A 12,942-nucleotide genomic window follows, 5' to 3' on the forward strand; every position below is an offset into this window, starting at 1 on the left:
CATTTTAATTTATGAATTAATTTAAAAATTAAACAGATTTTTTGAGTCTGCTAAGTTGTACTCGTATTTTATTAAAAAAAAACACATAAAAATTAATATTGTGATAATATTTTCGCCTTGTTATGCCATTTTCAAACGAATGACATTCGTCAGTCCATTTAATCTTCACATTCGTTTGAAAATGCCAAAACTTGGCGAAACAATTGTCACAATATTAATTTTCATGTGCTTTTTAATAAAATACAATTAAATAGACCCAAAAAATCTGTGTTTGATTTTAAAATTAATTAATAAAATAAGTGATTGTTTTACTCTAATATTTGTTCAATATTACTCTCGACTAGTACCTGAATCGGAGGGCTGATCACCTTTCCTTCGTGTGTTAACGATTAAGATAACACTGCGTTTATATGATGCAGTGCCCTATGCACCATCTGGTGCGGATGAAGGTATGAAGAAGATGATAAATTTTCATTGGATTAAGGTTAACAAGAATGAAATACAAATTAGAAAGAAAAAATATTTAAAAAATTAACAAAACCAACACAAGGCAAAATGTAAAATTTAAAACGATAAACGGGTACAGTAAACAGGCATATAAAAAAGGGTTATTAGGTAAGAAGCGTGTCTAAAAGAAATGATTGAAAAACGATAAAAGCATTTTTAAGCAATTTTTACTTTTAAGCAAACATTACTTAACGATGTTTGCTTTTAAGTATTTATTAGAAAAATACCAATATATTCCCCTACAAGTATTTATTAAGAATAATAAAATAATATAATATTCTCTTTATCAATGAAATAAGGAAAGGATGCTAGGGCTGAGATAAGCATTATCGATTAAATTAAGAAAGGTGTGTTGAGATGGTTTGGACATAAATAGGCATATAAAAAAATATTAGGTAAGAAGCGTGTCTAAAACAAATGATTGAAAAACGGTAAAAGCATTTTTAAGCAATTTTTACTTTTAACCAAACATTTCTTAACGATGTTTGCTTTTAAGCGTTTATTAGATAAATACCAATATATTCCCCTACAAGTATTTATTAAGAATAATAAAATAACATTCTCTTCATTAGTGAAATAAGGAAAGAATGCAAGATAAGCATTATCGATAAAATAAGAGAGGTGTGTTGAGATGGTTTGGACCTGTTAAACGTAAGAGTGAGGAAAAACGGTTAAACAAATTTGTGACGCAAATTTACTCGGAAAAAGGAGAGGAAGACCGAGGAAAACTTGGCACAATCAGGTATGTCAAATATTTGAAAGCGACCGGGTCAGGAGTCGAAATAATCGGCGGGTATGTATGAGGAGACGCATGAATATGGAGGCGAAGAATGTTAGCAAAGACAGTGTGGCATGGCGTTCTATTCTCTCTGCCTACCCCTGCGGGAAAGCGGCTTGAAGGTTAGTTAGTTAGTTAGTTAAATAACGTAATATTCTCTTTATAATAATAATAAAACCCTTATCCGCACCCTAATGGTGCATAGGGCACTGCTTCATATAAACGCAGTGTTATCTTGATCGTTTACAAATGAAGGAAAAGTGATCAGCCCTCCGCTTCAGGTACCACCAGTTCAGGGTAATATTGAATAAATATTACAATGAAAAAAGTCACTTATATTTATTTGACCCCCTCTGAGAATCGAGCCCGGGACCTCCAGAACGGTAGCCGAGCGTGCTGACCATTACACTACGGAGGCAGATATGCGATTCTCTTTATTTGAAGTTATTTAAAGATGTCTTGTTTCAATTCGATATCCGTAATTCAGTGTCTTCATTTATATTTTCTTTATTTCTATTTAACCATACTGAGCCATAGCAACGCGTGGCCGGGTACAGTCAGATGTTTATGAATATGATGAAATAATAATGCCACCTGATCAAAATGTTTTGTATACAAGTATGATTATAAATGATGAAACACATTCATAGTTTGATGCCGAAAATAAATTCAGGAATTTTTTGTGATTCATCACTTTATAACTGGAAACATATTTTTAATTTCTGAGGGTCTTCATTGTAGTATTTTAAGATTGGGATATTTACGCATTCAATGGAATAAACATTAATGATTTGTTTAAAAAAAATGGTTAAATTTTTCTTAGTTGCGTTTATTATTGACTTTGCTTATTTACCTTACTTAAAGTTGAATTTATCTTCAAATCCACTTTTAACAATATTCTCAATGTGATTCATTTGTCTTATTTCTCTCTTTCAAAATTTTATTTTTGTATATATCGCTCACTCCTTTCAAGAACGTCATAAATAAAAAAAAACTTGATTTTTCAGGAGAACGTTTTCAAAGTTTAAAAATATAATACAATGTGTTAAAAATAAATATCAAGCCACTTATCGAACTTTTTACTGTGCAACAGATCTTTTTAGGTTAAACCTGAAGGGTTTTTCTCCATTTGAAAAATATTTAGTTTATTTGAAAAAATAATTAAATAATACATTTTCTTCAAAATGCAAAAACAACACTTTCTGCCCTGTAGCGGGTAAATATTAAGTTAAAAATATGCCTCTTTTGCTGGGATATAGTACGTTTTCTAGGCATTCCGAAAACATGCACAACTGAAAATTGACGATTTTTTATTTATGACGTTCTTGAAAGGAGTGAGCGATATGTCAGACCGTAATAATTTCATTTTAATAGCCTGATGATGGAATGATTATTCCCAAACCTGTAGTCACGAATAAGTGTTTATTCATGTGGTATTACGCAATGTGAACGATGAATGATAAGGAGAGTGTTATATTACCATACAACAAAGTTGACAATGCTTTTAATATGCCAAATACATATTTTATTTTAGTTAGAAAAAACGAAAATCCACTTAATGATCTATAAACCTTGTGCATAATAAGCCAGATAAATAATAAATTCAATTCCCATATGAAAAAAATTAAAGTTAAACTTACATACAGGATGCTTATGTTTATATATACATATGTGTCGCCTACTTTCAAAATCCGCCAGATCCATGTAAGTCGATTTTACAAAAAATGCAAAATTATCCGGGTAACATTTATGTTTCAAAGATTTGTCTATATTTAGATAAAATATTATGAAATAGAGAATTTTCCCATTTTTATGGATCATTTTTAGTATTTAAAAAAAAACAAGAGACGCAAACCGATAATGACGTCATCCTAATTTTTGACCTATCCCCGCTCTCTGATTGGCCGATATGGGTCAGAAGGCAAGTTTCATGAATATGGCGGAATTTGAAATACAACGCTGTTTTTAAATATTTTTTAGCAGGGTTTTCAAGTATATAAATATTTAAGCAATAAAACCCTCAATTAGCATTCCGATACAGTATTTGTTTTTGAATCTTATAAAATTATATCTGGCGGATTTCGAAACTACGCGACACATATCGGCTGTCCAAACTCAAAACACAGTAAGGAATATTTTTTTGTAGCATGTTTTTTTTTGCATTTTTGGACTAAGTAGATTCTACTTAGTCCAAAAATGCAAAAAAAAACGTACTACAAAAAAAGGCCCTTACTGTGTTTTAAGTTTGGACAGCCGATATATGAATCTGATAAAATGGCATTCATAATTCCAGAGCACACGAGTTCTGTTACATTAATGGATCGTTATTTGTTCTTTGCGTACGAAGGTTAATTATGTTGGCATTAAATTCCAGGGAGTATAATTCATGATCAAGAGTTAGATGTTAATTCGGCGTGGAGCATTCAATGTATCAATATACAATACTATGATGCCATGTCGCAGTGAGTAGGGGTCCTATTCTAGACTCACTTGCTGTCATTAAAATCTAGTTATACTTCATCTTCTTCATCCTGGCTCAATCCCAACTTATCGTCTTTATAGACTGATGGGGTCAGCTTTCCTCGTACTCGGGTTGTAGGTCCTTCTGTCATGGGCAACGTCACCTAGGCCATCTCTTGAAATGATGTTTTCTTTCTGCGGTATTCATGAATTATTTGGGTTTCTTCTAGATGTCTTTCGAGGAAGATCCATGGATCTTTCCTGGTTCACAATATGATCAGGTTTTAAATTTAGTCCTAGTAAGTCCATGAGTAACATCACTCAGGCTATGTCTTCGAATCACGTTTTCTTTCTGCATCATCCATGAATACTTTAATCTTCCTCTAGACGTCTTTCGAGGAAGTTCATGGCGATTGTCTGGTTCACAATATGATCAGGTTTTAGTTTTAGTCCTAGTAAGTCCATGAGTAACATCACTCAAGCTATGTCTACGAATCACGTTTTCTTTCTACATCATCCATGAATACTTTAATCTTCCTCTAGACGTCCTTCAAGGAAGATCCATGGCGATTGCCTGGTTCACAATATGATCAGGTTTTAGTTTTAGTCCTAGTAAGTCCATGAATAACATCCCCAGACCATGTCTTTGAATCACGTTTTCTTTCTGCATCATCCATGAATACTTTAATCTTCCTCTAGACGTCCTTCGAGGAAGATCCATGGCGATTGCTTGGTTTACAATATATTAAGGTTCTCTGCGTCCTATGTGCCCAAGTTTTAGTTTTAGTCCAGTTTTGTCACATATCAAGTGAAAATTACCGAAATTCGAGCAGAGTGGTCCTAGATCGAATATCACACATTTTTTCAATCAATCAATATATTATCAACTCGTTGCTTTTCCCATTAAAAATGCAAATGTATTGAAGAACGGTCTCTATAATTGGTTGCTTCTCATTTAGTAAGTTGAACACAGAATTAACCAGAGTCCAGTTATTATTCTTCTACATCAAAATTTTTTAGTGTACTATAATATTTTTTTATCAAAATAATTTTAATGGAACCTTCGATTTATTTTGTTCACAATCTTCAAAAAAATGTTATGTTGGGATAAGAATCATGTCGGTAAACTGTATTTTTTTTAAATTTAAGGTATTTTACCCAAATACAAGTACCAAAAGTTAAACTTACAGACGGTAAACTGTATTTTTTTTTAAATTTAAGGTATTTTACCCAAATACAAGTACCAAAAGTTAAACTTACAGACCCAAAAAAAAGCTAGATAATATCGATAGGATCCATGATTCCAATCCAGTAATAGTCACTTAAAAACTCTACATACACGGTCGTTAGCTTTGTCATGAGTCAGAGAAAACCATATAAAAATGTGGGATGTAATCATTTGATTATATGGTAACGTTGAAACAAAACAACGTGGGAAGATAAGAATATCATCATATTATAAATATTTATTTTATGTGTGATGAGCAAGGACGTGTATATCTATAAATATATAATGTAACGCTTGAATCATAACCTCAAAAGTGTCGATATAATAAATACCCAGTGTGGAGCAAACTGTTATATAGAAGAAAAACGTGGACTTTGAGATCTTTATTGAAATTATTATATTATCATTAGAATTGTATAGCTATATAAGGACCGTCAGTCTATTTTATCTTCACATTCGTTTGAAAATGCCATAACTAGGCGAAACAATTGTCACAATATTAATTTTTATGTGTTTTTTAACAATAAAATACGGTTTTACTTAGTAAATACAACTATTTCTTAAAATCTACTGTGACACGTGTTTCGATGCATTCCGCATCATTTTCAAACACCGTAAAATGCGGTGTTTGAAAATGATGCGGAATGCATCGAAACACGTGTCATGGTAGATTTTAGGAAATAGTGGTATTTACTAAGTAAAACATTAATTAAAAATGGATAGATTTTACCACACAGTGACTGCCGAATCAATTAATGAAATAAAATACAGCTTAGTAGACTCAAAAAATCAGTGTTTGATTTAAAAATTAATACATAAATCGAGAAATATAGTTGTAATTATCTACACCCGTTGGTCAAATCTTTAATTTCCTGTCTTCAATGAACAACGATAAAAAATAAATGAAAAAATATTATTTAATATAGCGTGGAAGAGTTATTTTTAGAAACGTAGTATGTAAGTATTTCATTCCACAGGATTATTACACTACCCTCGCTCCATCATCCCCCCAAGACTTGCGCAGAAAGCATTTGAACACCTATTCCAAGTATATTCTTGCTAGCAACACTATAATTCCATACTTTACTTGAAAAGATTTTTTGTAAAATCCTCTAAAAATATCCGAAGTAAATTTTACTCAGAGCGTCGTTGTAAGGGTTGTAAAAATGAATGAATGAGATATCGCCCAGTGATAAAATCAATGAATACAAAACTGTAATTTGTAAAATATATAAAATAAAACCCAGTCAGGGATCCAAAATGAATGAACTGAAAACATACTTAATGGAAAGACATTAGGGTCAGTGATTACTTATTTGTTTTTCAGTCTTGTTAACCATTATCCCATGTCCCAATACGAGCAATGGAAATTAATCATCGGGAATATTATATATGTGACATATGTGCATAATATGTTTAAATAAATATATTATTTTTGACATCTCAACATGATTGACGACCACACTACTCAAATTCTTGAAAAATATTGATCAAACTTGTAACACAATATGCGCGAGTTCACTAGAGACATCTATGGTGGGATGAGGAAAGCTTTTATTAAGCAGAGACTCTTTAACTAAAATCAGCCTATGACGGTCGTAAATGCCCAGAATTTCCATATTCTTCTTCATCTATGTTGAGATATCAAAAATAATTCCTAATGGGAAATAATCCAGATTTGTGAACAAGTATTTGGACACACTGAAAGTGTTGTAAATAAAATAATACGTAATATGTAATAAAGGGTGAATTACCTGATTCTCATTGTTGAGAAGTTTGAGCTGATCGTTGATGAGGCTGTACTTGGCGCTCTCCTCCTTGCGCAGCGCGCGCTCCTTCTTGAGCTCGGGGCTCCAGAAGGTCTTGATGCTGTGCATGCTGGAGCCCAGCTTCTGGTTGGTGAGCTCCAGCTCCTTCTTGAGGTTGCCGAGCTCGCGCTGCAGGTCCGTGTTCTGGTGCTGCAGCTCGCCGATGAACACGCCGCCCGAGTCGCGCAGCGAGGGCGACTGGCGCGCCGAGCGCGCGCCGTACAGCTCCTCCTCCAGGAACAGGCCGCGCTCCAGCGATCGGTCGCGCAGCGCGCCGCGCTCCAGCGAGCGCTCGCGCGGCTCGCGGATGGGCAGGAACTCGCGGTCGCGCTCGCGCTCGCGGTCCAGCGACTGGTAGCGCACGGACAGCGGGTGCGAGGGCCGCGTGGCGCTGCGCGAGCGGTGGCCGCGCCGCTCCTCGGGGCTGGGCGGCGCCTCGTGGTCATAGTACGGGGACCCCATGCCTCTGTGCGCGCCGTGCGGGTAGCCCTGCTCCGGGCTGGGCGCCTGCCGCAGGCGCGGCGGGTAGCCGCGCGACGGGGAGCGGTCCACGCTGGGCAGCTCCGTGCGGCGCGCGCGCGGGGAGCGCCCGTCTAGAGCGCCCGCGGGAGCGTACCCCTCGCGAGACATGCCCGCGCCGCCCGCGACCGCGACTCGCTCGAACTCCTGCAGCCTGGCGCTCCGAGCGGCGTCGCTCGCATTATCATCGCTTACGACATCTGACCGCAGGCTGACGCGCGGGACCGAATGCTCGCTCTGCACTCCGCACTCTGCCCGCTCTAACGATCTCTGCGCTCGCGACAACCGTCACTCGGATCGATCGCGCGACTTCCGGACTGGCACTCGCGGAAGCTACCTGTCAGGCTGGCGCTGCTGGCCGGGCTGCTGGACTCGCTCCCGCGAAGAGTTATAGTACGACAGTAGCGCGGAGGGCGGGAAGGGTACGCGGCATCGACCGGCGGATGGCGCTTGCGCATCAATCGCCCGCTTTTTCTTTCACAAAATCACCCGCCACAAACAATTCTTGATTCTCGGGAAACTAGACTATCTTTTTTTCTTCTTCTTCTTTTCTTCTCGTCGTCGGAGGGAGATATCGATCGCGGGATCCGGTCAGGAAGAGCGAGGAACGGGACTCGGGATGCGCGCTACTGTCGCGACGGTCGGCACGGGAGTGAGGACGGGAGCGCCGGAGGGGGGAAAGGAGAGGAGGAGGGAAGTGGCAAATAGCTAGCACTAGCGCCCGGAGGACTGGGGATAGCGGGGAGCGGGGGTGACCACGTGACGCGGCACACTCGGGACTGCTGTAGCTGAAAGAAATACTGAAAACATTTAGTACGATTCGATCAGTTAGTACGCTGCCCACTGCGCACTGACGGTTTTATGGCCTTTCAGTCAATAATGTAATAATTGTCGGATTGTAGTCTCTTGAGTATCTGGGTTCGAACCCACCCTACCACAATTTGATACCTATTTCTAATAATGAGCCGCTTAGAATTACAGAAATAGTATGAAATTTAATTATTTTTGTATATAATAAAAACGGAAATATTTTTTTCTTTAAATAAAAGCTGTCATCCGCGCCCGATGGTGCATAGGCCACTGCATCATATAAACGCAGTATTATCTTGATCATTTTAACACATGAAGGAAGGGATCAGCCCTCCGCTTCAGGTAGGTACCAATACTGTGTAATATTGAATAAACATTATATGTATATATTTATATGGGTGTGTTTGTGTGTGTGAATAAATAAATCATAAAAATAAAATGTGACATATTATTTACGTAAAAATAAATTGAAAAATATAAATTAAAATATGAAAACGCAAACATAAAAATAAATCAACGCAATAATATACCATCTTTTTTATCTCTTCAAAATGTATGCTATACAATTTTACACATGGAAAATTTCTTAAATTTTTAAACAAAAAAATATATATATATTTTTTTTAAATCACTTTATATTTTAAATCAACATAATACATAATAATAAACGCACGGACATTATAATTCATTTATAAAATCATTTAAAACAAGAAAAAACAAGAATGTTAATAAAATGGAAAATCATAAAGTTTAAATTTTATAATAAAAATTAGTTAGATTTTATTTACAACACGATTTTCTCAAAACAAAAACGATTTCATGCGTTTTCCAAGTACTTGAATAAAATCATGGATTCGGACCTCAAATAATGGAAATTTGCTCTCTGCTTAATAAAAGCTTTCCTCATCTCACCATAAATGATTCTCAAGTGAACTTTCGCATACTGTGTTTTGAATTTGATCAATATATCTAGAAGTAAAAAATTAGAGTAATATGGTTGACAATCATGGCGAATGTTACACGTGTGTAAAGTGATCACTTAACCAGACCTATGACAGTCGTAAGCCCTGTAAAATACCCAGACTTCCATATTCTTCTTCATCTAAAAAACCAATAGGTCTTTGTCACCCTAACTTGAGAAAACTAATATAAACCCAATTTCCACTGCTCAAATAAGTGGAAAATCGTATGACTAAATTCGACTTAAGAGTAGAAAGGTCTCAATATGAACGCGTTGTGATATTTTCATCGTACATTTAATAAAACACTTTTACAGTATGTTAACAAGGCTAATTTTATCGAGCTTTTTCAATGGTATGAACTGGATTCACGTGGTTAAGAAATATTTTGAGGCAAGTACGTCGGGTTTGTTATTTTATTTGATAAATATTGCATCATTTTCTCTATTTGCATTTTAATAACGTAAATAAAGGCAGGACCGAAAGTAATTTACAAAAGGATACGTTATAAGGGGGCAAATTCGGATGATTTAATGTACGTAATTTTTCAATTTTGAAAGAATGTGGTTTACATACATTTGTATAACTTTATTAACGTATGCCTACATTGACAATTGTTTTTTTTTTTAATTGTTACATATTATGAAATTGTCACATTGAAAAATTCATCAAAAATAATTGTTACATTTTCTGTAATGTACCATAAAAAACGTAGTTTTAAGGCGGGATAAAGTAAATTTGCTTTAAACCCAGGTAACATTTTATCTTAATCGATTTTTTTTTGCTTAAAATGCCGTTTTTTGTATTGAAACAAATAAGTTTTTCTTCGAAATAAATAAAAATATTTTTTTAGAAAAGAAAAGAGTTATTGAAACGTTAGAAATTAAAAAATAAATAAATATATATTTTCAATACATTTTCAAAAAAAAATTCCCATATATTTCTTTTTAAAACACGTGTTCCACGTGCAGCCGGTCGCGTACTGAATTCAATATTTGCGAGTTAAAGAATACGTTATAGGGGGTAAGTTTGTATGATTTCATGTACGCAATTTTTAAATTTTGACAGAGTTGGATAAACATATATTTTTTTAAATATGATAAGAATAAAAACATTGAAAATTTGTATTAAAAAAATGTTACATTTTCTGAAAAAATTGTTCATAAATATATCATTAAAAACGCAATTTTAATGTATTCCATAAACTTTTTTTTTAATCTACGTGGTATTTTCATGCATAACATAATCTAAATCGGAATAAATTAGTAACAATAATTTTATCATCAACAGAATTTATTCTAATATATTTTTAAAAATTGTATTCCTCCAAACTAATAGAATACAATTCAGTGTATTTTTTAGTAACATCTCAATTTCATACTATTTTAGGCGAAAGCCATAATAGTATGAAAAAATCAAGTTGTGGAAGAGTGAGCTTGAACCCAGAAACTCAACACGTCAGCAAGACTAACCACCTGACTTAGAACAGATTTTTTTCAAACCTTTATCCGCACCCAATGGTGCATAGGGCACTGCGTCATATAAACGCAGTGTTATTTTGATCGTTTACACATGAAGGAAAGGTGATCAGCCCTCCGCTTCAGGTACCAGTCCAGGGTAATATTGAATAAACATTATATGTATACGCTGACCATTACACCACGGAGTTGGACAACCTTTTTTTTTTTTTTAAATCCGCACCGTATTATATGGTGCATAAGGCACTGTGTCATATAAACGCAGTGTTATCTTGATGGTTAACACATGAAGGAAAGGTGATCAGCCCTCCGCTTCAGGTACCAGTCCAGGGTAATATTGAATAAACATTATATGTATACGCTGACCATTACACCACGGAGTTGGACAACCTTTTTTTTTTTTTTAAATCCGCACCGCATTATATGGTGCATAAGGCACTGTGTCATATAAACGCAGTGTTATCTTGATCGTTTATACATGAAGGAAAGGTGATCAGCCCTCCGCTTCAGGTAGCAGTCCAGGGTAATATTGAATAAATATTACAGTGAAAAAATCACTTATATTTATTTTACCCCCCTTAGGAATCGAACCCGGGACCTCCAGAACGGTAGCCGAGCGTGCTGACTATTACACTATGGAGGCGGACAAAAAAATATGAAAGTATTTATAAGGTATGTTAATGTATAATAGAAAAAAGGGTGAATAATTAATTAACAAATCGTTGAATTCTTATTTATTTATTTTACATATAAACATTTTTTTTACAAAAATTACACTTATATATATATTTAAAAAAATAAACTAAGAAGGCATTGTGATTTTGCTCCGAAACATGTATATGCCCCTCATAAAAAAAGTATTAATATTTATAATAACGCTGGCCAACAATGATTTTGTAACTGAAATTTTGATGACTGATTTGGACTAAGTTAATCGTTCTTATTCAAAGTCTATATGGTGACAAGCTTGTATCACGTCAAGTTTTGATGTTACAGTCATATTATTGTTTGTATGGACCCCATACGTTGAAACTGTAATAGTTGTAGGTATCTAGACATGTTTTAGTCTAAGGTGTAAGGGATTAAAAAAAAGTATTGATAATTATGGAGTAACAGTGGAAATATATTAACTTATTAATATGGAATACAATAGCATTATATGTATATATATAAATTTATACATAAATAACAAGATAAACTTTAAAAAATTTTACATGCTTCATATTTTTTGCATTCGTTTTTTAATTCAGCTATGCAAAGTGCATAAAGATCGGGTATTTTCATGCCAGTTACAAAATAAAAGTTGTAAATTGTTGGCCAGTGTAATTAATAGAAAAAACATATTAAAGTAAAATATATCGCTCACTCCTTTCAAGAACGTCATAAATAAAAAATTGTCAATTTTCAGTTGTGCATGTTTTCGGAATGCCCAGAAAATGTACTATATCCCAGCAAAAGAGGCATATTTTTAACTTAATATTTACTCGCCACAGGGCAGAAACTGTTGTTTTTACATTTTGAAGATAATGTATTGTTTAATTATTTTTTAAAATAAACTAACTATTTTTCGAATGGAGAAAAAAACCTTAGGTTTTATTTAAAAAGATCTGTTGCACAGTAAAAGGTTCAGTAAGTAGTTTGATATTTATTTTTAATACATTGTATTATATTTTTAAACTTTAAAAACGTTCTCCTGAAAAATCAAGTTTTTTGATTTATGACGTTCTTGAAAGGAGTGAGCGATATGTAACATAAACATTTATGCAGTGGCGTGCACAGAGAATTAATTAGGGTTGGCAGTAGAGGTAGGTAGTAAGGTAAGCTAGGTACTACTTAGTAAAGTAGGGTAGGTACTGGTTGCATTTTTATATGTCACGCGGGTAAGTTAGGATAGGCACGGCTTTTCTGCCTATATGGAATGCATGCCCCTGCATATATATATGCAACAATAAAACATAAGTATAAATTTAATATTTTTAAGACTAAAGGACAAGAAAACGGAATGGAAACATAATAATATATTTTTTTATAAAAAAAATCTTTATACAAATACAAATGAACATCCATTTTTCAAAGTCAGTGAATCAAAGAAAAAGATCATAATTTATATTTGAAGCGCTAACTCTGTGATTTTTCTTTTTATAATTAAAATGTAACTTTGTATTTATAGTGATTTTAAAACAAAGTTAATTATACTAAGAAAAAGATTTTTACATAAACAGTCCCCAGCTAAAAGAGAGTAAACGACAAATGGCTTCTTTGTTAATTTATAACACTTTGTTAAGTAGATATGTTAGTATACTAATTCATTGTTCTGCCACGTGTGTGCCGCGGCACACTGGTGTACTGTGGTGATTATTACATGTGTGGTAACTAAAATCACATTTCAAAATAT

General features: G+C 34.5%; 1 protein-coding gene across 3 annotated transcripts in view; it reads right to left on the reverse strand.

Annotated features, from left to right (window-relative positions):
• The window catches only part of LOC148303310 (uncharacterized), a 126,629-nt gene extending 118,675 nt beyond the window's left edge, over nucleotides 1–7,954 (reverse strand). For all 3 annotated transcript variants that reach the window (XM_088270176.1, XM_088270177.1, XM_088270178.1), the window contains exon 1: nucleotides 6,728–7,954. In XM_088270176.1, the coding sequence (XP_088126302.1) occupies nucleotides 6,728–7,411 (684 nt within the window). In that variant the 5' untranslated portion in view covers nucleotides 7,412–7,954. The remainder of the gene's footprint in view (nucleotides 1–6,727) is intronic.
• Nucleotides 7,955–12,942: the final 4,988 nt, after the last annotated feature.

Source organism: Brachycentrus maculatus, unplaced genomic scaffold, assembly GCF_059751285.1.
Source record: "Brachycentrus maculatus isolate JH-2025_06_01 unplaced genomic scaffold, ASM5975128v1 h1tg000373l, whole genome shotgun sequence".
In the NCBI taxonomy this organism is placed as follows: domain Eukaryota; kingdom Metazoa; phylum Arthropoda; class Insecta; order Trichoptera; family Brachycentridae; genus Brachycentrus; species Brachycentrus maculatus.